The 25,607-nt window shown below is 44.8% G+C and overlaps 1 protein-coding gene across 1 annotated transcript in view; it reads left to right on the top strand.

Moving 5' to 3' along the window:
• Positions 1–21,993, top strand: part of MAP2K5 (mitogen-activated protein kinase kinase 5) — a 244,975-nt gene extending 222,982 nt beyond the window's left edge. The window contains exon 22 of the mRNA XM_029575965.1: positions 20,050–21,993. Within this exon, the coding sequence (XP_029431825.1) occupies positions 20,050–20,154 (105 nt within the window). The 3' untranslated portion in view covers positions 20,155–21,993. The remainder of the gene's footprint in view (positions 1–20,049) is intronic.
• The last annotated feature ends 3,614 nt before the right edge of the window (positions 21,994–25,607 follow it).

Here is a 25,607-nt window from a genome sequence, read left to right on the forward strand (position 1 = left end):
TAAGATTAATTTATGCAATTTTAAATAACTCTTCTTATGATTAATAAGCTTGAAAATTAAAAGGAGTCTAAAGCAATTATAATGAGCCCTTGGTCATCACCTCATTAGGGGGATGTAGTGAAAGAGCCAGCACAGGGATGATTCAGAGACTACCGTTTTTTAAGGTTACTCTAGGAGAAGTTAAACTGAGCTCTTGGAGCTGGTAAAGGCCCGCTCCAGAGAGGTCAGCGTTAGCGCCATGGCCAGCTAGATTAGCATAGTAATGATTTTCTCCCGGTGATGACAGAAAACAATGACAAATGAGCTACTTTGTAATAATCTCCACAGCCACTAAAATGATGTATTTATTTCAAACACTTCCAACCCCAGAGGCCTAAAAATACTAGTGAGACTGTTGTCCAAAAATATCCCAACTCCCCCTGCTGACTGAAGTTTAGATTTGAACCATGGTCCATCCGTGGTGCCTGATGCAGCTGTACCAGAGTTAGGGTCATAAAAGCAAGGTGAGAGGTGAAGAATTCAGAAGAGTAAATTAACCATGTCTTAGAGTCCTACATGTAAATGAGAGGAAGTTGTAATACTTGAGGGTTGCCCTTCAGTACTGGGTGCTAAAGCACTGAGATTCAATGGCTGGACCTTGCCTTAACATATTTATATTTTATCTATAAGTGAAGCAAAGAAACTCGCGGGCAGGGTCCCTAACATTTTGTGATGGAATCTGAGATAAGCTGCATAAGTCACTAGGGCCTGGAGGTCCCCAGTTCTGATGGCTGAAGTGACTACCACCAAAAATGTAACTTTCCATATCAGGTACTTTAAATGACTCTGGTTTGCTTGCAAAGTTAGCCAGATCAACTTATCTGGCTAACTTTGATGGGATATTCAGAGGTTCCATTGAATATACCGGACTCTCTTAAAGATTGCCGGCTAACTTTATCCAATTAACTTTAAAACTGCTCTATGACATGAACAGAGTTAGCTGGATAACGTATCCAGTTAACTCCTCCCCAAAACACCCCTATGTTATCCAGCTAAAAGTTAGCCAGAAAGTTCCCAAAATATTCCAAAGTTAGCATTCAGCTGAATAACTCTCTAGGTATTCAGCTAAATGCCTGTGAATATAGAGCCCTAAAGGCTAAAAGGGATCTTTCATCAGCTAGATGAAAACCATGTTAATGTCTCAATGAGAGATTTCAACTGAAGCAAGCCCCATGTGAATCTGACAGCTAGAGGCTTCCTTCTTACATGGTGGTGCTTAGCCGCAGTTCCTCTAATAGAGGTAAAAGGTACAGTTTTTATCTGGAACAAAAGAAGAGATCTTGGACCTTGTCCTCACACTAGTTGGCAAACTTCCTCCATTTAAATACGTAAGACCACCTCATAATAGACTCCCTTCTAGAAGCGAGAAGCAGTTTAGGTTCCTCTTTGGAGCAACCAAGAGCTCCTATTATGAACCCCTCATGCAGGCTGAAAGGGCGCTTTGGGGTAGTGCAGCGGGGAAAATTCCCAATTTGAATGATTTCCTCAGAGATGAATCTCAAAGGAGTAGAAATTAAATCTGTTTTAGCCAAAAAGAAGGTCCCTTTTGAGTTGTATCAAGTTCTTGTCCAGCAGAGGTATCAGGGAATACAGTACATGTCCAACAGTCCTGTGTCTCAACGAAGGGAGAAGGCTTCTGCAATTAGTCTGCCTTCTGATCTCCACCTTGTACCTTCTTTAGCCAGAATGTCACAGATAGGTCCACCTCAGATTTTGTTTGCCACATCCAGATTCTGCTAGATACGTGGTTCTTAGGAATGTCATTAGAGATTTACGTGTTAGTTTGCAAATGCCAGAAGTTTAAAAATTAAGATTGGAGAGTTAGAACGTGTGGCACTAAGTGACGATACAAACATCATAGGCATCTCGGAGATCTGGTGGAAAGAGAATAAGCAGTGGAGCACAGTGATACCAGGGTACAAAGTACATCAAAATGACAGGGGAGTGTGAATTGGGAGTGAGATGGCACTGTACACTAAGGGTGGCATAGAGTCAAGTAGGATAGAAATTCAGCAGGAAGGAAAGAGCACTCTGGAATCTCTTCTATGTGCCATGGTGAAGAGTACAACAGTGGGAGAACATCATTGTCCGCCTGACCAGGATGATGAAACAGTCTGTGAAATGCTAACAGAGATTAGATAAACTAATAATTCTGGCAGCACAAGAATAGTCAGGGAGTTTGATTACCCCAATTATGGCTGAGTGAATGTCTCATCAGGGCATGCCAGGGAGGTAAAATATTTAGACGCCATCAATCAGTGCGTAGCCTGCCCCTCCCCTGCAATGTAGAGTCTTCCGTCGGCAGCGCGACATCTGAGCAGACACCACTGTGCCACAGCACATCAGACTGTTATTTGTTTAGTGGAGGGAGTAAGGCGCACGTCCTTTCTGTTGTCCTGTAAATATTATGAATGTTCATTTTCTTTCCTTTCTTGGATTGTAGAAAGCGCGGGTTTTGCATAAATAAATGACTGCTCCATGGAGCAGATAGTCGTGGCACCAACGAAAGAGGAAAGTACTTTAGAATTTGCCTTCTCAGTGGCTTGCAGCGCCTGGTGCAAGGTGGAACGGCTTGGTAATAGGCATCAGAATGTAATCATACTCGATACAATAACGGGGGAAAATATTAAGTAAACTACTGCAGTGGTATTCATCTTCAGGAAGGGAGATGGAGAAAATTAGAAATTAGAAGGGGCAGTTGCAAGGGTCAAACTTCCGCATGGAAATCACATAATATTACCATGTTGGAAGTTCAGATAAAATGTCTTTCTTGTAGTAAAAAAGGTCGAAGGAAGACCACACTGCTGCCAGCCTGGTTAAATGCTGCTGTGAAAGAAGCTCTTATAGCCAAAAGAGCATCTTCTACAAAAGGGAAAGCAGGAGGCCTACACACTGGCACAGTAGGTATAAAACATTAGTAAGCAAGCCAAAAAGAACCGAGAAGAAGCTTGCCACAGAGGCAAAGATGAATAATACAAACTCCTTCGATAGTGCAGCTGGTAGAGCGGGAAGAGGGAAACCTGCGATCCTTTTGTCACCTGTTCAATTCCAGCTTGAAGGAATGCCATGGAGTTAGAGGTTAGAGCAGCGGCTATGAACCAGGGAAACCAGCGTTTAAATCCCACTGCCGCGCCTCCTTTATTAAGTATTTTTCCCATAAACCCAGAATGAGAGAAAAGATTGTGAGCCCTCTGGGGATGGGAAAATACCTACAGTATCTGAATATAATCCACTTTGAAGTGCTGAAAAGCAGAACAAAAATGAATAAATAACTTTTTTCAAACACATCACAAGCAAAAAGCGTGCAAGGAAGACCGTTGGACCACTGGATGACCAAGTTGTAAAAGGGGCGCTTAGAGAAGACAAAGCTATCGCCGAAAAAGTACATGAATTCTTTGCTTCTGTCTTTACTGAAGAGGGAGATACTGACATGTTAACCAGTCTTTGAAGATGATGAGTAGCAGAAACTGGAGGGAGGTCGATATTGAGCACCAGTTAGCTGCAAAATTTTAGACACTTTCAATATTCAGCCACATTCAGTGGACACACAGAAGAGAGTCAGTGGCAAAGCTGGGATTAGAACTCAAACTCAGGCAGATAAGGAGGTCCTCAGAGACACAATATGGCAAAAACTCTTTACTATATCAGGGCCCAGGTAACTCCCCTGAGGCACCACCTTGTGCTGCCGAATATTGCAGCTGAGTTAGCCAGATAGGATTTTTTGATTAAGTTTCCTAGCCAAATAAATTCTGAATAGGGACTTCCTTGGTTTTATAAATGACCATTTTTATAGCTGATGATTCTTTAGACTGGCATATTACTACATGGTCTGATCGCTGACAGATTAATGTCCAGTTTAATATGTGTTTAATAAATTGAGATTGATTCCTTCAGCATATATCTAATATAGACATGCTCATTTTGAACCTGATCAGCTTAGCCAAATATGGCTACCAGATTTGAATTATCAATTATCCTCAGCTGACAATGCTGAAGATGTGGTTGAGGCTTGATCTAATTCTTTAATGCCGGCACTGGACACAGTTGTGCCTCTGAAGCAAAGTGTCCTCACAGAGCCTAGATTGCACCTTCTTTCAGCAAAGAGCTCAGATCTGAAAAGAGACATTTACGTCAAGTTGAGCGATTATGGTGTAAAATAGCACATAAGCAGCATATGGCCAAAAATGAGCAAACTAGCATCTGTCATAAGAACATGCCATACTGGGTCAGACCAAGGGTCCATCAAGCCCAGCATCCTGTTTCCAACAGAGGCCAATCCAGGCCACAAGACCCTGGCAAGTACCCAAACACTAAGAAGATCCCATGCTACTGATGCCAGTAATAGCAGTGACTATTCCCTAAGTCAGCTTGATTAATAGCCATTAATGGACTTCTCCTCCAAGAACTCATCCAAACCTTTTTTTAAACACAGCTACACTGACTGCACTAACCACATCCTCTGGCAACAAATTCCAGAGCTTTATTGTGCGTTGTCCATCGAAACTAAAAAGAAATATTAGGAAAAATAGCCATAGGAGCAAGTTGAATGGAACCAGTCCATATAATAAGACATCGAATTCAACATTCCAGTACTGTAGGAAAAGTAGTTATGATCAGAGGCATCTCTTTTTCATGATAAGATCACAGATATATGCACAGATGCCCACCCAAGTAACCCTGGATGATGAAATTAACAATGTTTGATCCATTGCGGCATGGATAAATTCTCAAGTATATCCCCTACAAAGATGTTTCAGTACATAAGAACTACGAATGCCTCTACTTGTCCGTTAAACCCATGCTCTTCGGTGATTCTGAAGGTGATGCGTAAGGAAGAGTCAAAATTGTGAATCTTTCGTTGTCTGAAGCCCATTTATCAACATTGTTAAAACAGGCCTGTGTTTGTCCTATTCTAAAAAAAACCCAAGTTTAAATCAATCTGAGTTATTGAATTATCATCCAATATCCTCTTTGCCTTTCTTGTCTAAGGTCCTAAGCAGTTTCAAGATTTAAAGGAACACAAAGTTCGTGATCCTTTCCAGTTTGGCTTTCAGCCTAGTCATAACACCGAGATGCTTCTCCTTTCATTCTGGAAATGTTCTGCACTCGTCCAGTGCAATGATCGTATTTCTCCAATTCGGGCCTTACATGGCTATTAAATTTAAAGCCTTGTCTCTAATTCACAAAAGTCTGTACAGCATTGCTTCTGCTTTAAAGATTTGTGTTCCTGCACATTCTCTACAATCCTCTGACAAGAATAGTCTTGAGACGCCATCTTTCCGAATGCTACATCTTGGTAAAACCAGAGAGAAGAGGTTTACTGTAGCTTGCCCGGCAATGTAGAATGCTTTATGTGCTAAACTGCTGGGCCCTATGCGCGCCGAAGCCAGGTGATACGGGAGTATCTCGAGCCAGCGCGTACCATGAGGATTTTAAGAGGCATGCGCACAAATCCGGAAGTCATGGGTAAAACATGGGCGTTCCGGGTCTGTAAGCCGACGTATTTACGCTCACAAGTACCGCATAACTTTACTTCTGCTATGGAATAAATAAAAGTCAGGGCTAGTCAGCGGGATTTAAAGGGTCGGGGCTGGGGGTTAGGAAGTCCTCGCCTTTTCCTGGGAATGGGCTGGGTAAACTGGGAATTGTGTCCGTGAGCTTCTCTTATAAAATCCCCCCACTTACGCAGTAGAACCAACATTTGCATGTACAAGCGCATGTCAATACAAAACGGAGCGCACATGTACACGCATTCAACCAATTTTATATCCTCCACCCATGTGTTATAAAATGGCCGCTTCCATGTGCGCGAGCCAGCATACGCTCGTACGTGTCTGTGTTTAAAAGTTACCGCCTTAGTGCAGAGTTATGTTCCCAACCCTCTCCTGGAGGCTCACCTACCCTTATAATGACTGTGAATGAGAGAGATCAGCGTACACCGGAGATGCCAATCTATCTCTTGCATATTCATTGTGGAAATCCTGAGAACTCCACGCTTGAGGGAAAAGCTAATGGCATTGCTTTTTTCTCAGGCCTTTGGTTAAGCTGAACCACTAAGCCAGCTTTCTAGTTGAATGCTCAGGAAACTTGAAAGCAATGTGCACAGTTGTTTACATCGTGCTTGCATTGTACAAATATTGATATCAGGTATAGGTTTTTAGCGGTATGGTTTTAGCTATTAGCTTGGTAATTTGTTTTCAGGCAGTCTGTTCTGTCACTGTTATTTTATGGATTTTTATCAGACTGTTAATTTGTAAGCTGCCTAGAACCGCTCGTAGAAGGCTTTTAAATAAATAAATAATGTGGCTTTCCCATGTTGTGTCCATGGGAAAAATGCTTTGAGTTCCAATCCCAGCTCTGCCACTGAGTGTGTATGGTATTGGACTGGGCACGCTATCTCCTTCTGCCTCTCTCTACCCAGCTGTAATGGGGAGTGCTACTATTAATAGCCCTTCTCTGCGCTAAAAGCTGCGGTGCTGTCCTTGAGAGCAGCAGTAGCTGCCTGGAGTGCTCTGCTTGTAAAACATCTTAGATTCTTGTATGGATGAAAGCCATTCTATAAATGCAAATGATCAGCATTATTATTATTTCTTGCTTTGGGCTAGTGCTGTGATGAGCCATCGCGTGGCGGGTAGGATCGTTTTCCTCTGAAAGGTAGAAATCCCCCTGATTAAATCCATTCTTATAAACGGTAGTAAACAGATTTCCTTTCATGTTTTCTGACTATTTAAACCTGCAGCTTGAATTCCCTGCAAAGCCGCCTGTACCCAAGCAGAATCGTTATTTTTTTTCCATTTGTTCTGAGACTGTGCGGTGTTTGCTCTGCGCTGTCCTGATGGAGCCCTGACCAGGCAGCGTGCAGCGCCCCCGGTCCTAATGTCCCATTAATGATAGGGTAATGTGCACTCTAATGGTTTTTGGACTATGGGTTCATTACACTTCTGAGTGTAAGGTCTTTCCACAGAATGCCCAAGGTCCCATTGCATTATATCATACAGTAAAAATACCCTTTTCATATCACACACTAATAAACTGTGTTTGAAATGCCACCTAAGGAGCGAACTGCTGGCCTCTTGGTGAAATCTGTCTGTGGGAGCAACAGTTGAGGGTTTTGGAGGGGATGAGATTTTTTTTTCATATCTGCTAAATTTAATTATTTTTTTAAATCTCTGTTTTTTGCCTTCATCACTTATGTAAGTCCCTGTCCCCCCCTCTCCACTCAGCCCTCACTGGCACCAAGGACCGGGAAGAAGGTCTCTGACAACCAGCAAAGGTCACTGCAGTAGCACCAGAGATCTTCCCTTCCTGCCAGGACCTCTATGGCTTCCTGAGTCCTGCCAGCCCCATCAGAAACAAGTCTGCTCTCTGTCTATATTTACACTTATGTATAATCCTGAGCTCTGTGAGATATTTCCATACGGAGAGTCGAGGGGAGTCGGGCCAGTCTGATGCCTTTATCCTAGTGCATTTCCGTGAAAGATTAAGGCCTGCTCTTCATCAGCTCGGCTGGTGGAAGGGGCAGCAGGAAGTTTCCTGCCCTTTATGATCCTGTCCTCTCTGCTACTGGCAAACGCTGCACTGGTAGACAAGTTTAGGAAGGTCAGAAAATTAAAAACCTTGCTGTATCCACTGATGATATTGCAGCAGCTCCCTTTCCACCAGACTGAGTATGGCAGGAGAAGGCCTGAGGAGCTGGCCATACAATACAACAATGCCCTCCAGCCGGGAGCTTCTCCATGGCAGATACTGTATATCTCTGAAACGTGAGAATAGTATACCCAGTGCATGCTAGAGAGCATAAGCTGCATATATAACTGCCTTAGGAAAGGAGCTGGCCATACAATACAACAATGCCCTCCAGCCGGGAGCTTCTCCATGGCAGTTACTGTATATCTCTGAAACGTGAGAATAGTATACCCAGTGCATGCTAGAGAGCATAAGCTGCATATATAACTGCCTGAGGAAAGGAGCTGGCCATACAATACAACAATGCCCTCCAGCCGGGAGCTTCTCCATGGCAGTTACTGTATATCTCTGAAACGTGAGAATAGTATACCCAGTGCATGCTAGAGAGCATAAGCTGCATATATAACTGCCTGAGGAAAGGAGCTGGCCATACAATACAACAATGCCCTCCAGCCGGGAGCTTCTCCATGGCAGATACTGTATATCTCTGAAACGTGAGAATAGTATACCCAGTGCATGCTAGAGAGCATAAGCTGCATATATAACTGCCTGAGGAAAGGAGCTGGCCATACAATACAACAATGCCCTCCAGCCGGGAGCTTCTCCATGGCAGATACTGTATATCTCTGAAACGTGAGAATAGTATACCCAGTGCATGCTAGAGAGCATAAGCTGCATATATAACTGCCTGAGGAAAGGAGCTGGCCATACAATACAACAATGCCCTCCAGCCGGGAGCTTCTCCATGGCAGATACTGTATATCTCTGAAACGTGAGAATAGTATACCCAGTGCATGCTAGAGAGCATAAGCTGCATATATAACTGCCTGAGGAAAGGAGCTGGCCATACAATACAACAATGCCCTCCAGCCGGGAGCTTCTCCATGGCAGATACTGTATATCTCTGAAACGTGAGAATAGTATACCCAGTGCATGCTAGAGAGCATAAGCTGCATATATAACTGCCTGAGGAAAGGAGCTGGCCATACAATACAACAATGCCCTCCAGCCGGGAGCTTCTCCATGGCAGATACTGTATATCTCTGAAACGTGAGAATAGTATACCCAGTGCATGCTAGAGAGCATAAGCTGCATATATAACTGCCTGAGGAAAGGAGCTGGCCATACAATACAACAATGCCCTCCAGCCGGGAGCTTCTCCATGGCAGTTACTGTATATCTCTGAAACGTGAGAATAGTATTCTGTGCCTAGAGCATGGCCTGTACACATCATGAATTGTGAGTACACAAACTCCAGGACCCAGAAGCTCTGTTCCATCCCTGAGAAAACTTCACCCCTCTCTGCAGTTAAATGAGTTTATTAACATGTGATTTGCATGGAGGCGTGCTAGCTGTGCACCCAGCTTTACTCACATTTCTGCATGCATTTTTTGTGCACTAAACTCCTTGTTAAATTGAGTAAAGCTGAACGCACAAAAATGTGCACACAACTGTATATTACTGTGCACACAACCGAGAGCATCTTATTGCATCAGGACTGCTTGCAAGGAGTTAACCTGTACTGCAAGATCCAAGCAGGCAGGCTTAGCCTTTATCAGGGAAACAAGATGTGACAAGTTCATTTAAAAAGCCAGCTTTGTCATTGTTTATCTCACTTTCTGAACTGACATTGAAAATTAAACGATCTGACACTCACTCTCAAGTCCATCTTTCCAGCTCATTTCCTCCTGACCTTTCCCAGTATAGCTCGGCTTGGACCCCGACATAGGATCACACTCCTCTGGGCACACCGGCCGCCCTTCTTGCCTAATGAATACATATCTGGCCTTCCATTATTTGTTCTCCACCTTTCAGTCATGTCCAGCCTGTGCTGTTCCCACCTCACCATCTCCTCGGGGCATTGCTCAGCACAGCCGCCAGCAGTGCGCCTCTGGGACGGAGCGCAGAAGTAGCGCTCCTCTCGGTTCCCTTCTTATGCCGCTGGGATTGCTTAACTTACGCAGTATATCAGATGTGATAAACAACAAAGGAATACTTTAGGAGTAGAATAATAAGTGGACTAGCATCCCAGACTTGATGCACTGTAAACAGCTCCCGATGGTGCGGAATAAAAAATGCATCCCCGCATGTCCTTTCTGCCCCCATCCTGGCCCCCTCTGTGTGCTCAGTCCTTCTCCCATTCACATGACATTGTCTTCTTTTGCCTGAGGAGCAGCCGGGCTTCCAATGCTGCGTCTCCTTGTGACCGGGGGCAGGTCACTACACTCCCCAGTGTCTCTCTACCATTGGGCAGCTCATTTTAATGTAGATAGCGGATCATGCTTTCTTTATAGATGTATTTTATTGTTTAATAATTTTAACATTTTATGATTTCCTAATTTGTGTTGCTGTATGATATTATCTTGCTTTTATGTTTTATGAGCATTTTATTTGTAATATGCCTTGAACGCTTGGAAATGTGTGGAATATAAGTTTTTAAAATAAATAAATAAATAAGCCATGGTATTTTTCCCAGATCACGTGATTGGGGTACACACAGAGGAGAAGAGACGGCTGAGGGGGGAAATGATAGAGGTGTTTAAAATCATGAGAGGTCTAGAACGGGTAGATGTGAATCGGTTATTTACTCTTTCGGATAGTAGAAAGACTAGGGGGCACTCCATGAAGTTAGCATGGGGCACATTTAAAAATAATCGGAGAAAGTTCTTTTTTACTCAACGCACAATTAAACTGGAATTTGTTGTCAGAGGATATGGTTAGTGCAGTTAGTGTTGCTGGGTTTAAAAAAGGATTGGATAAGTTCTTGGAGGAGAAGTCCATTACCTGCTATTAAGTTCACTTAGAGAATAGCCACTGCCATTAGCAATGGTAACATGGAATAGACTTAGTGTTTGGGTACTTGCCAGGTTCTTATGGCCTGGATTGGCCACTGTTGGAAACAGGATGCTGGGCTTGATGGACCCTTGGTCTGACCCAGTATGGCATGTTCTTATGTTCTCCCAGTTCTTATGTTACTCCCAGTTGAATCCCTCCTATTAATTTATCTAGCCTTCGCTTTGTTACTGCATCTTATTGTTCTCTGTTCTTTGGAAAGGCAATGCCTATATATACACTTTGGTTAGTAAGTTACATGTAAACCGACACGATGTGCAAACGGTTGTCGGTATATAAAACTGTTTAAATAAATAAATAATTGTGGCTAAAGCCAGCCAGTTCCACTTAAAAAATGGCTGCTAGACTAGGGGCACTTATGGGCCATTCCTGGAGCACCAGAGATACCCAGATATAGGTTGGGGAAGATGGGCTCAGAGGTTCAGTGGGGCTGGGATGTAACCTTTAAAACTCAAAAGGGGGCAAGGCCTGGTCTTCAAGGAGCTTTGCCATTCTTTTACATTTTGGCTGCCTAAAAACATTGGGGAGTGGGGATAGACGTTCTCACGAGAACTCCAGAGGTTTTAACACGACCGCGGGAGCCCCTAAGTTACTTCAAAGCATTCCCCGGGAACTCTGAGACGCGCACTAGCACCCGATACTCCCGGGCAAACTTAGCTCTACCTCTTGAGATGCAGATAACTTTCCATCAAATATCCTATGGTGCAGAACAGGTGATATTGGATTACCATATGCATCACCTGCTTTGCATGGATTTGCACACAACTCAAGTCATTTTAATACCTGTGTCGCATTGGGTTTTTTGGGGAAAGAAATTGTGTGGAAGGGCCACTGCGTTTTAGCCATTTGCTAGCTGGGAAATGTTTGCTGCAATTTATTACATAAGGATATGGGGAAAGGTCCTCTGCAGAGCTGTTCACTGTTTCAGGCATCCCTACATTGTATTTTCTTCCACATTGCTTTGTAGAGCAAAGTAAATCAATACTGGAATATTTAAGCACGGCGGGTCTTTATTGTTGGTTTTAGGAAATGCAGCTGGGGATTCTGGTGGCCTTACTGATTTTTATTTGCTTCTGAAGTGCAGACGGACCAGAATTCTCAAATACTTTGGCTACATTTCCTTCTGTTTCTATACCTGGTCACACAGAGGAGGAGAAAACCGCTGGTGCAGGTCGCCAGAGCCTACAGAGTGGGACGTGCTGTTGGAGGAGAATCATTGTATTGGACTAAGGATTATCTAAAGCTGTTCAGGTGTGACATGTGCTCGGGAAAGTTCACTAAAGAATCCCGCAGCTCCTGCAACTTTGCGCAGAGCACGTAACAGATCACACTCAGACATGCGTCACTCTCTTGCGATGGAACTGAGAATTCGAATCCTTTTGCAGATATAATTAGACTGAAATAAATTAAGCAACTATGTTCTTTTGGAACAGCAGGTGCTGCCTAGCAGGCTTTTGCTGTAGCAGATGGCTTGATCATAGTAACAGGGCTTTTGCCTTCTTGTAATCTATTAGGAGGGCTAGGAAGTCAGGGAGCCACTCTACCTGCATTTCTGATCTGGTAGCTGTGTGCTTACGTCCTATAACCCCCAACATGCTCCCAGTAAGGGCTTCGCAGTCTGAACCCTTTGGCCTGGTCTGGAGGACTTGTGCGGGACCTGGCAGTTTCTCTTAATGAGGGTTATTATTTTTGTCACGTCCCGGGCATAAAGGGGGGCTGGCAACAGAGAGCAGTGGAAAGCCGGCAGTGAGGCAACAGCGCAGGAGATCTACTGCCTACCTCCCACCAGCAGAGGCAAAGATGTGAGAAGAAGCAGTGGGAGTGTTTCCTGCTGCCATGGTACTGGGGAGAAGGTGCCTGAGGAGAGAGGGAGGCAGGCCCCAGACCCATGCTGCATGGTGCTGGTTGAGGGGGAGAGCATGGGACATTGGATCAGTGCTGGCTCAGAGGGAACTCGTTATCTGATGACATTTTTTGTAGTTTAGAGCAATCCAGTGATTCTCTGATTGTTGATTCTAGTGTCTCTTGGTAGCTGCCCATACCTCAGACTCGGTTGCATTGTGCTAAATACAACGTTTTATTACTTCATAGCAGGTGAGAAACTAGCAGCTCATTTCAAGTTACATAGACTATTTTATTCATATTCCACTTTTCTCAGCGCTTCAAAGTGGATTACATTCAGGTACTGTGGGTATTTCCCTATCCCCAGAGGGTTTATAATCTAAGTATGTACTTGAGGCAATGAAGGATAAGTGGCTTGCCCAAGGTCACAAGGAGCAACAGTGGAAAGGATTTTTTCTAAGGAGATGCCAAATTAGCCCTTCCTTTCCCCATGTGTGCGTGACCCCTTGTTCTATCTTGATCTGCTCGTGCGATGTGGTGTCCAGAGGCACTGGTACTGTGACGCCCTCTGCCGCTTCTGTCCCGAGAGAATTGTGGCCTGGAGCAGTGAGGTAGTAAAGTAAAGTGGTTTCTTGGCCAGACGTTTCCTCAGGTACCTTTGGACTTTTAGTTCAGTCAGAACTGGTCTCTGCTGCTGCACCTTAAGCCTTCATGTGCAACTTGCCAGGTTTTTTCATCCCTCTGTGATCTCCATATTAGGTGCTACCACCCAAGAAAGAGATCTAGGTGTCATAGTGGATAACACATTGAAATCGTCGGTTCAGTGTGCTGCGGCAGTCAAAAAAGCAAACAGAATGATGGGAATTATTAGAAAGGGAATGGTGAATAAAACGGAAAATGTCATAATGCCTCTGTATCGCTCCATGGTGAGACCGCACCTTGAATACTGTGTACAATTCTGGTCGCCGCATCTCAAAAAAGATATAGTTGCACTGGAGAAGGTACAGAGAAGGGTGACCAAAATGATAAAGGGGATGGAACAGCTCCCCTATGAGGAAGACTAAAGAGGTTAGGACTTTTCAGCTTGGAGAAGAGACGACTGAGGGGGGATATGATAGAGGTGTTTAAAATCATGAGAGGTCTAGAATGGGTAGATGTGAATCGGTTATTTACTCTTTCAGATAATAGAAAGATTAGGGGACACTCCATGAAGTTAGCGTGTGGCACATTTAAAACTAATCGGAGAAAGTTCTTTTTCACTCAACGCACAATTAAACTCTGGAATTTGTTGCCAGAGGATGTGGTTAGTGCAGTTAGTGTAGCTGTGTTTAAAAAAGGATTGGATAAGTTCTTGGAGGAGAAGTCCATTACCTGCTATTAATTAAGTTGACTAAGAAAATAGCCACTGCTATTACTAGCAACGGTAACATGGAATAGACTTAGTTTTTGGGTACTTGCCAGGTTCTTATGGCCTGGATTGGCCACTGTTGGAAACAGGATGCTGGGCTTGATGGACCCTTGGTCTGACCCAGTATGGCATGTTCTTATGATTCCCTCCTTCCCTTTCACCCAGCCATTGCAGCAACAAAATTGAGCATGAGCCAGGACCATTAACTGACAGCTCCTTCCAGGACAGCGATTCTCAACCGATGTGTCACGCACTCCCGCTGACTGAGTTGCTCTTCTCTTCCCCTCCAGCGAGAGGCTGAGGGCAGACATCCTTCCACTGTTACTGTTGCCATCCGGGCTGTCAGCTGGCTCAAGCCTGGACGGGAAAGGCACCAGTATTATTGGGATGGCCTTTTCTTCTTCCTGACCCCCTACTGTTGCGTCCGTCGCTGCTCGACACCCTCACTCCGCCCTCTCTACCTCTGTGGCGACTCCCTCCGGGTCTGATGGACAGTTGCTACCGCGGCGTCTCCATGCCGTCTCCCTCCAGCGTCCCCGGACCAGCTCGACGCAGCGGATCCGCCATGTTGCCTGATGAAGTAGGGCATGCACGAGTGCGCGCACTCCGAATGATGTACCAGCAAGGGCGCGAACCTCGGGGCATCCCCTTGAGTTGACGTCATCCGCTTCCAATATAAAAGGTCTCAACATTTGCTAACAGATTGAGTTAGCAAGGACAAGGACAAGAATACGGACTCGCTACGGATTCGTCCAAGCTACTCTGTCTCCTTGGCTTACCAGGGGTACCCGCTCCTCGGGGGCCTCGCTCTCTTTTCTTTATTTCAGATTGCAGATAGGAACCGGTACTCGCTCCTCGAGGGCCCATGTTCCTGGACACTCTGAAGATTCTCTACTGCCTGGAAGCTATCGCAGATACAGACATTTGTGAGTTACCATTGCTCTCTCAGAGCTTTCCCTGGAACCAGGTACTCGCTCCTCGAGGGCCTAACCCTTTCCAGCTACTGAGCTTCTTTTAGACCTTATGTGAGATTTGTCATCTAGTTCTGGCTATGAACACAACATACCCTATCTACTCACTATCTATAGTTTCTTTGCAGCTCAGCACCCCTGGGATCGCTGTTCCAGTACCTCAGGGACTTCAGCCCTGCCGGGCATATTAGCTCACTACTGCCACCTCTGGTGGTTCTACTAAACCTGTCTAATAAAAGAATTATCTGTATCTGTCTCCATACCCAAGCCTTAGCCGGTGGTCCTTCTCAGGATATTCTCCTGGGGGCGCAGTCATCTGGCATCGGCCCAAAGATTCACTTATCTACATTACTCTACAACTGAGTGTCCTCTCCAAGCACTCCACTGGTACAGATTGCTACTCCTTCCTCATCAGGAGTCTTCAGCAACAGATTCATAACAGATTGCTACTCCGCAGACTAAACCCTAACAGATTGTTATCTACTCCCTCTACAGGAGCTGAACATATCAGATTGCTAACTCCGCCTACGGAGCATAACAGAATACTAACGCCTCCTGGAGTTCCATATCAGATTGCTAACTCCTCCTTCCACAGAAGCAGATCCATAACCGATTGCTAACTCCTCCTCCAACAGGAGTATCCAGCATCGGAAACCTATCAGATTGCTAACTCCCTAGCAGATTCTCAATAGAGCCGTAATAGATTGCTAACTCCTCCCCTCTTGAGGAGCGAACCATAACACCCACGGCCCAGAAGAGGAAGTGATGCTCAGCAGGGCACACGGGAAGAAGAAAGGGCCTTGCTGCATTCAAATGTAGTGGCAGCATCAGCCCGAGGAGCAGCGCAGGCCCATAGAAAAACAGCTGATAATCTGCAGCATTAGTCCCCACGGCCGATGGATTATTTCTTGAGCCACAGGGCTGGAGGAGGAGGCTGCTGCCAGTTCCCAGTTGTGCTGGGGGGTGGGGAGTGAGTGAATCTGAGAGTGAGCCAGCGTGTGTATAAGAGAGAGAGAATCTGTGTGATTGAGAGCTTGTGTTTAAGTGAGAGAGATCATGTGTATATAAGTAAGAGAGAGAGAGAGAGAGAGAACATGTGTGTGATTGAGAGAGGAAACTGATCAGGGAGGTAATTGGTGTGCATATGAGAGAGAGACTGGTCAGGGAGGTGACTGGTATGCATGTGTGAGAGAGAGACTGTCAGGAAAGTGACTGGTGTGTGTGTGTGTGTGAAAGAGAGAGACTGGTCAGGGAGGTGACTGATATGCCTGGGTGAGAGAGAGAGATTAGCTAGGGAGGTGACTGGTGTGTGTGTATGTGTGTAAAAGAGAGACTGTCAGGAAAGTGACTGGTATGCCTGTGTGAGAGCGAGAAACTGGTCAGGAAAGTAACTGGTGTGCATGTGTGAAAGAGAGAGACTGTCAGGAAAGTGACTGGTATGCCTGTGTGAGAGAGAGAGAGATTGGCCAGGGAGGTGACTGGTGGGTGTGTGTGTGTGTGTGTGTGTGTGTGTGTGTGTGTAAAAGAGAGACTGTCAGGAAAGTGACTGGTATGCCTGTGTGAGAGCGAAAAACTGGTCAGGAAAGTAACTGGTATGCATGTGTGAGAGCGAAAAACTGGTCAGGAAAGTAACTGGTATGCATGTGTGAGAGAGAGACTGGTCAGGGAGGTGACTGGTATGCCTGTGTGAGAGAGAGAGACTGGTCAGGAAAGTGACTGGTTTGCCTATGTGAGAGAGAGAGACTGGCCAGGGAGGTGACTGGTGTGCGTGTGTGTGATAGAGAGAGAGACTGGTTAGGGAGGTGACTGGTGTGTGTGTGTGTAAGATTGACAGACTGGTCGGGGAGATGACTGGTGTGTGAGAGACAGAAACTGGTCATGGGGGTGTGACTGGTATGTGTGTGTAAAAGAGACAAAGAGACTGGTCTTGGGCCCTAAGGAAGAGGACCATGAGGACAGAGCTTCAGCAGCCTCTGGTGTGTGCTTTTGGCCTGCAAGGGATAGGAGTAGGAGAGTTGCTGGAGAGTGTAAGTAAAGGTGGCTTTTTAAGTTGATTTTTCTTGATTGACTGTCAGTTTAATTATTGGGTATTATGTGGCGTGTCTGGTGTTTTGAAATATTTAATTTGTGTTTGGAGAATTTTTAGTAATTCTGATGAGTTTGTAATTATTGGATTTTCTGTTCAGTTGTTTGAAACATGTATTCTGTCTATTAGTATAGTTTTACAATTATTTTATATTTCTCGAGGAATGTATAAATAGAAATATGCAGACAAAAACTGAACTGGAAGCAGCAAGAAGCCAAACTGTATTCAGTGCAACAATGGAAAAACACAAACAGTGCTCTGGTCTCTTTATTCTGTATTTGGTGAGGGTCTGTCTATGTTCTGCGTGTGTGACCCAGCTAAGGGTGTTCTGCAAGCTTGTAGTTTGTGCAGGGATCTATAGCAGCTTGGCTTGTTCTGTTTTCCTAGTAAGAGGTGCACTAGTGTTTACGGCCTGGTTAAGTATTTATTGCCTTTTCATTGGTAGGGTTATTACTGTTTGAATGAGTTCCATAATGCAGGTGTAACTTTTTGCCCATTAGTTTGTGCATTATTGCAGATCCTGGGAGTGTGTTAGGTGCTATATTTCTTTTCTCCAGTTTTGCACCGAACGCAGAGTGGCTTTTTTGGGTTTCCATTCCAGTATCTGTCCCCATATTTGTAATTTATGATCTTTCTGTACTTGGTGAAGGTCAGTTCTGGGTGTGTGACCGAGGTAAGGTATTTAATAGCAGGTAGGCGTTTGTATCAGTCTTATTTGTTGTGCTTTCTCAATAGGACACGCATTGGTGATAAATTGTTGTCTTTTCATAAGAAGGGCTATTGTGTCTGGTAATAGGGAGACTTTGTGTGGCTGCTACTAACATGACACCAGAATATCTTTTTCGTATGGTGAGCTGTACAGGGAATGTCATAGTTCTGCTCTGCACCCATTGTTTGGGGGGTCAGGGGATTCCTGTGAATGTAGTGTGTGTGTTTATTTTTATCCCCATGACAGTCATGTGTTCAGTGTGTCTCGCATGTGAGAACCATCTGTCAGGTGTGTCCCGACAGAAAATAGGACTTAGTTACCCTGCACTCCCGAATCTCGCCATTAGGGGTCACTGTTGTACATGTCTTGCCAGCCCTAGGAGCATCAGCCAGGCTTGGCAAGTGAGCCCAGATATGCATGGCAGGGTGCAGCATTGCTGCTGTCCCGGGTGGGGGGCTGAGTGTTTTTTAAGGTGTGTTCATAATTCTGTTTGATTTGTCACTCTTAGCATCCAAGTAAAGTGTGCATGAAATTATCAGATCTTACAATCATAACACATGGTTGTTTGCACAGGCTTTTAACAGTGCAGAATGACATCTTTTAGAGACCCTTCTTGGAAACTTAGATTAGGTAAAGAATGTTTATTAGCACTATAACTCTGTTTTACCATATTTTATTAATTTTATGTATTTTATTATTTTGTAATTTGAAGTATTGAGCATTTTTATGAGTTTTTTTAGAATTTATAGGGTTTAATTATTTATTTTAATGTTTTTCTTTTTGGGACAAAGCACTAATGACTGTCCCCAAATCTGATGTAAACCGTCGTGAAGTGTATACAATATGTTCGGTATATAAAAATGCCTAAATAAATAAATAAAATAACATCTTTCCTAAGGTGCTGTAAACAAATGTAAAAGGAGAGGAGTGTATCTTATATATTCCTTATTTAAATAGATCAGGGATGGTAAGAGGCCAGTGACTCTGTGTTTTTTATGAATATGTTAAATAAATTAGGCTTAACGTGTTGTTTGTGAGGGAGTTAGTTAAAGTTCCCTGATGGATTATCTTTTGAATGTTGCTCGGGACATTGGTACAGGAGCAAGTGCAAGAGCTGAGATGTTTGCTTCTTTCTCAGCCTAGGCCTGCGCTCTCTGTCTCCATTTATGTGTTTATCAGCTGCCCTCTGTACCACTGAAGGAGGCCCAGCATCTTCCACTTCCATCTGGATAATATGTCTGCTGCCCGCCTCCCCTCCCCGCGTTTGACTTGACTCTGCTTCCACCATAATCATAGTTTTAGGATTAACAGCATTTCACCCTTAATTGCTTCTTTCACCTTTGCTAGACTTATTCCTACAATCTTTAACACACAGGCACATTCTAAAACCCAGTGCAGAAGATGAGATTGTAGGGGGCCCGTGCTGGACCTACGTCTTAGCAGGTTACTCCAGCAGGCCTGAGAGAGAGAGCCTGGCCTCCTGCTGGAAAGTCTTGAAGACACTGGGGAGTGGGACTAGGTCTGTGCTCCATTCTGGACTCTACTGTCTTCTCCCCTGAGCTCTCTCTCTAACTGCTAATGTCTCAGGGTGTTCTGCCACCTCCTCTGAGCTCTTTTTTCAGTTGTTTGTCCTGTATATACATTGGGTGTATCTAGGTGCTGTTATCTCCTCCCTGAGGTATCTCTGCAGCTGTCCATGCTGTATTCAGACTTTGGGTGTATCTGGGTGCTGTTATCTCCTCCCTGAGGTCTCTCTGCAGTTATCCATGGTGTATTCAAACTTTGGGTGTATCTGGGTGCTGTTATCTCCTCCCTGAGGTATCTCTGCAGCTGTCCATGCTGTATTCAGACTTTGGGTGTATCTGGGTGCTGTTATCTCCTCCCTGAGGTCTCTCTGCAGCTGTCCATGCTGTATTCAGACTTTGGGTGTATCTGGGTGCTGTCATGTCCTCCCTGAGGTCTCTCTGCAGCTGCCCATGCTGTATTCAGACTTTGGGTGTATCTGGGTGCTGTTATCTCCTCCCTGAGGTCTCTCTGCAGCTGCCCATGCTGTATTCAGACTTTGGGTGTATCTAGGTGCTGTTATCTCCTCCCTGAGGTCTCTCTGCAACTGCCCATGCTGTATTCAGACTTTGGGTGTATCTGGGTGCTGTCATGTCCTCCCTGAGGTCTCTCTGCAGCTGCCCATGCTGTATTCAGACTTTGGGTGTATCTGGGTGCTGTCATGTCCTCCCTGAGGTCTCTCTGCAGCTGTCCGTGCTGCCTTCATGCCGTGGGTGTATCAGGGTACTGTTAGCATAAGGCAGGTGAATCAACAAAATCCCATTCTGAGGAGTTTTCAGAATCATTTTACCTTGGGAAAAAGATAAATAATTATGCGCCAGATTGGAAATAAAGGCTGGAAGCATTGCAGCAGTGACTGTACTAAAGCTTCTCTCCATCTTTGCTTCCTCAGGGGCATCCCTTCATCAGGCAGTACAATGATGGCAATGCTGAAGTGGTATCCATGTGGGTGTGCAGAATGCTAGAGGAGCGGCGATGTCAGCAGGGACCCTCCTGAGCACCTAGGGAGAAGAGCCGGGACTGGCAGACTCCAATACATTTGTCAATGTTTACGCGAAAAGAAAGGGGGAAAAACACTGAAAACAAAATTGCCAGCATAATTCCCCCACTTGTTCTGGCCATTTCCTTGCTGAAGTAACGGCTGGCACCAGGCGCGTTCCTGCCAGAGTTTTCTGCACATCAGTCCTCCACTGTAGCGAGACGAAGGCCATGGACTCGTCTTATATTAATGGAAGGTTACCAGGTGCTGGTGTGGAGTAACCCACAATGCTTTGACTTCTACACCCTGCAAAACCTAAGACATTTTTGAACTTCATGGTTGAAGATTTGCTCACAATCTGAAGTTTTTTGTTTTGAGGCCATGTTTTGCTATGAGAATCACTATTGTGGTGAATCTTGAAAGCTTCTGGAAACATCTGATGGTGAGTCAGGTGCACTACCCATTTGTCTCCCTACTCCAGCATGTGGCTTCCTGAAGGGGTTAAACTGCAAGCCCTAAATCTGCTTCTGATTTCCCAGCAGCAGTGACATCCCTGATCCAGCACCTGACAGAACCGATGTGTCAGTTCCACATCTGCACAGATGTGCTACAGAACTTTAACCCTTCCCTACTTTACTGTGTCCTCCTGGTGGTAACGAATGGGCTGCATGCATGCTCTTGATTTAGATTGGGTCCTTTTCAAGTTGGTTCAGACGATGGCTGGTGCTGGAGTGGGTTTCCAACCGAGATGCATCCAATTACAAATCCATTTCCTCTCCCCTCCTTTCTCATCCCTCCGTTCATGATTAGACAAGGTGAGTGAGCATCCCAGTTGCAGAGTTTGGGATGAGAAGTCTCTTCCCAGCTGGAAATCCTCAGCACTGCTCCTGAGCTGGCAGAGGCTCGCACACTATCAGTCCCTGGGCCTTACCTTTCTCCCAAACTCCAAGCCCCTCCGCTTTCAGCCACTTCCCATTTATTGCCACAGGGAGTAAAAGATGATCAAAGTGAAACCAAGGTTAGAATTTCCTTCCCAGGACACTTCATAAGGGAAAAAAAGATGTGAGTTTATGTCTTGTTACACATTATTTAATGCTCCTGTTACAGACACACGTTATCAGAATAATTTAAAAGAGGCACAGTATTTATGGGAGGGGGGGACACAGCCTGCTGTATCACTGACTTTACAGTCCAGTTAAGCATACTGTTATTGACCTCCTTTTAATCTAAAAAATGATGCTTTTTAGGGTTATGAAGAAGATATAATTGAAGTTCCTATAGACTATGCAAGCATCCAGGCTGCATACAGCAACTGTGTTAGTGACAGTGCATCAGGATCATTTTCTTGTTGATCTGTGAGAAGGTGAACAGAGGTCAGACCTAGTAATGGCTGCCGCGTCTATACACGCGTCTAAGCTTCAGTTGCCAGTGCCTAGGGCATCCCTTGTTTGGGAAGCATAGACGATGATCCCAGTGGGACAGCCTCTTCTCTTTCCCAGCGAATGGGTGCAGATTTCTTACGTCACCTGGGTCCGGGTCCAGGTCCAGTGGCAGGTGGGATCTGAGATCTTCCAGCTGCCACTCACACTCTGCTTTGGTGTTAATTGCTTGCATGGGAGCCTTACCAAGAGGTGAGAAGAAAACTGAACTTGGCAAACACGATTATTACCGAGCAAGGAGTAAAAGAGGGTTTTCTACAGCAGCTGTGAAATGTGTTCACCTTCTGATGCAAGACAACAGTCTTAATGCAGCAGTTTAAAACTGAATTTGTTTTCTATCTGCAATGACTTGCTTTATTCTTAATGTCTGTCCTAAAAACATTTGGCACATAAAAATAAAATGTGTTCAGTTTGAAAAGTTTGCAGACTTTATCCAGGTTCCCTGATCAGGAAGCTTCCTCCCAGTGCGACAGGCACCAGTTGGTCCTTGTTGTAGGTCTAGGACACTTTGCTCCTTGAGCTGCAGGCAGATCTGGTTGTCAGGGTAATCAGAATATGCAAATTAACTTGGTTTTTAGGCCATCTGTATGCATTACATGTAATGAATATGTAAGCTGCACAAGCTTCTATCTCCATTAGAGCCTTCCCTATCGTGGGATGGATTGTGGGGCTTCTCCCTCCAGCTGCCAATGGGGCAGTTCAGGAAACCACGTAGGACACAAGTCCAAGCTATCTTGTTTATTATCCAACATAACAGCAGGGTAGACTTGGTGACATTCAATCAGTTATGAATTCTGTGCATTTAATTCTGCCTTCATCCTCTGAGATTTACCATTAAACGGTGCATTATCCACTGTGGGCCTTCCCAGATAGAAGCTCACTCCTTTTCTGCAAAGCATTAGATCCATTAGACCTGCAAGTTACTAAGAGATCTCGGGCCATGGAAAACTCTCTGGAGCAGAGGAACGCTCAGTTCCCATGGGATCTCAGCATGGGGATGAGGAATGCACCATTGCTGTAAGTGACTGTGAGTTACCAATATATAAATCAGACCTGCAAGTTACTAAGAGATCTCGGGCCATGGAAAACTCTCTGGAGCAGAGGAACGCTCAGTTCACATGGGATCTCAGCATGGGGATGAGGAATGTACCATTGCTGTAAGTGACTGTGAGTTACCAATATGTAAATCAGACCTGCAAGTTACTAAGAGATCTCGGGCCATGGAAAACTCTCTGGAGCAGAGGAACGCTCAGTTCACATGGGATCTCAGCATAGGGATGAGGAATGTACCAGTGTTGTAAGTGACTGTGAGTTACCAATATGTAAATCAGACCTGCAAGTTACTAAGAGATCTCAGGCCATGGAAAACTCTCTGGAGCAGAGGAACGCTCAGTTCACATGGGATCTCAGCATGGGGATGAGGAATGCACCAGTGTTGTAAGTGACTGTGAGTTACCAATATGTAAATCAGACCTGCAAGTTACTAAGAGATCTCGGGCCATGGAAAACTCTCTGGAGCAGAGGAACGCTCAGTTCACATGGGATCTCAGCATGGGGATGAGGAATGTACCATTGCTGTAAGTGACTGTGAGTTACCAATATGTAAATCAGACCTGCAAGTTACTAAGAGATCTCGGGCCATGGAAAACTCTCTGGAGCAGAGGAACGCTCAGTTCACATGGGATCTCAGCATAGGGATGAGGAATGTACCAGTGTTGTAAGTGACTGTGAGTTACCAATATGTAAATCAGACCTGCAAGTTACTAAGAGATCTCAGGCCATGGAAAACTCTCTGGAGCAGAGGAACGCTCAGTTCACATGGGATCTCAGCATGGGGATGAGGAATGCACCATTGCTGTAAGTGACTGTGAGTTACCAATATGTAAATCAGACCTGCAAGTTACTAAGAGATCTCGGGCCATGGAAAACTCTCTGGAGCAGAGGAACGCTCAGTTCACATGGGATCTCAGCATGGGGATGAGGAATGTACCATTGCTGTAAGTGACTGTGAGTTACCAATATGTAAATCAGACCTGCAAGTTACTAAGAGATCTCGGGCCATGGAAAACTCTCTGGAGCAGAGGAACGCTCAGTTCACATGGGATCTCAGCATAGGGATGAGGAATGTACCAGTGTTGTAAGTGACTGTGAGTTACCAATATGTAAATCAGACCTGCAAGTTACTAAGAGATCTCAGGCCATGGAAAACTCTCTGGAGCAGAGGAACGCTCAGTTCACATGGGATCTCAGCATGGGGATGAGGAATGTACCAGTGTTGTAAGTGACTGTGAGTTACCAATATGTAAATCAGACCTGTTCCTGGCCGAAGCCTCGAACCTCTGATCTACCAGAAGCCCAAGAGTAACAGGAGGAGGCGCAAGCTTTCATTTTGATAAAATAGGTTTTAGTAGGGTTTTTAAATAAAACTGTACCACTTATTTATTCTGCAACATTTCATGTAAAGCGTGGTAATATTTACTCCATTTGAAGTAAAACTGTTTATTAGTTTTGACATGCCCTGAGACTTGCCACACTGTGACCTGGTTCTAGTTGGCCTATGGGCCTGGCTTACTAAAAGCTTTTCCCATTTTCTGTCTGTGGGAAAGCGGCTTCCTGTATTTGCCCATTGGGCTATGACATCACAGCTATTACCATGCACAGTCACGGCCAGAAAGCAGCAGGTTTGGCAGTGACCTGCTTACCTGAGGACACTTTGATTGTGGATGCAAAATCCAAGGAATACATTTTCTTCCCCTCTGATCCTTTCAGGAGTCACTTTCTGCCCTTGCATTGCCTTTAACTGCCCCATGTATGGGGCAGTTAAAGGCAATGCAAGGCCTGATCTGATAAATTGTATATTTATCAGATCAGGCTCAGGGCTGGTTGAAGACCATGGGGAGAAAAGGTAACCTTCAGCCAGAAAGGAGGCATGGTCGAGCCATAAGAGAGAGAGAACTTTCAGAGAAGTTCTGCAAGAAATGGCCCCTGAAAAAATCCCAAAGCTTCTCATGAAAGTCAGCAGCTTGTATTTGCTGAGAATCCCAGTCGGTGAATGAGCACAGGCAGAGCGATGGGAAAGTTGCCAGTAAAACTTCTTAATGTTGAAGAGATGTGCTGACTGCCCCTCCTGCGTCCTACAGGTTTTTACACAGAACTGCACCTTTCTGTAACCCTCTTTGTAAAGTTATTTTTGTTAATGCTTTGATGTTTCCCAGGACGGGTGAAAGCTGGGTTTTATTGCAGGAGATGAAATATTAATCGGGAATATTGCGTTGAGTTTCTGGTGACTCTGTGTCCAAAGTGGATTATAATATATGAAGGACTGAAAAAGCTCCCCTTGTACTGGATATGAAACGTTACTTGGGAAGGTAATCTGAGGAAATACTTGGTTTCCTCGCTTGCAGGGACCATTTGTCTTGCTTTGAAGTCTACAGATTGCAGGCATGAATTTACAGACTAAACTTTGTCTTAATTGCACGGGTGTCACAACCTCCTTGGCAGATAGCAGCACAATGAATGAGCCGATGTGACTGGTACCTGCAGGGTCCTTTTACCAAAAGGAGACAAATGTCTTTCTTTCAGCCAAGGCCTCCATAGGCAGCTCCTTCCTGCCTTGGTTATTTATTACATTTCAGGGGGTAAAAAGTAGCTCTTATGCTTAGCGTCCCTTGCAAAGTTCTTGTCTTGTTATTACCTGTGGAGTTGATTTTCTGCTGTGAGAAATAGATCGGGCCTGAAATTACAGACGGATCATTCCTAGGCTCTTCAATGTGATAGTTCCCTTTAAACTTTCAAGCCAAAAACAGGAATGCTAGATAATGTTAAATAACTCATTTGTTTATTGTGGAACAAAGTATCCTGTAATCCGGGTTCATCCAATGCATGAAGCCTGTCTGACGAAACCACTGGACTACAATCAAAGTGTAACCAGGAAAACGAGAAAGTTAAAGATGGCATTGCAATGTGTTGGTTATTAGGTCAATGACTCCCGGAAGGAGCTTAGCCCAGCACTCCAGAGAAAGGCAGGAGGAG

Source organism: Rhinatrema bivittatum, chromosome 13 (assembly GCF_901001135.1).
Source record: "Rhinatrema bivittatum chromosome 13, aRhiBiv1.1, whole genome shotgun sequence".
Classification (NCBI taxonomy): domain Eukaryota; kingdom Metazoa; phylum Chordata; class Amphibia; order Gymnophiona; family Rhinatrematidae; genus Rhinatrema; species Rhinatrema bivittatum.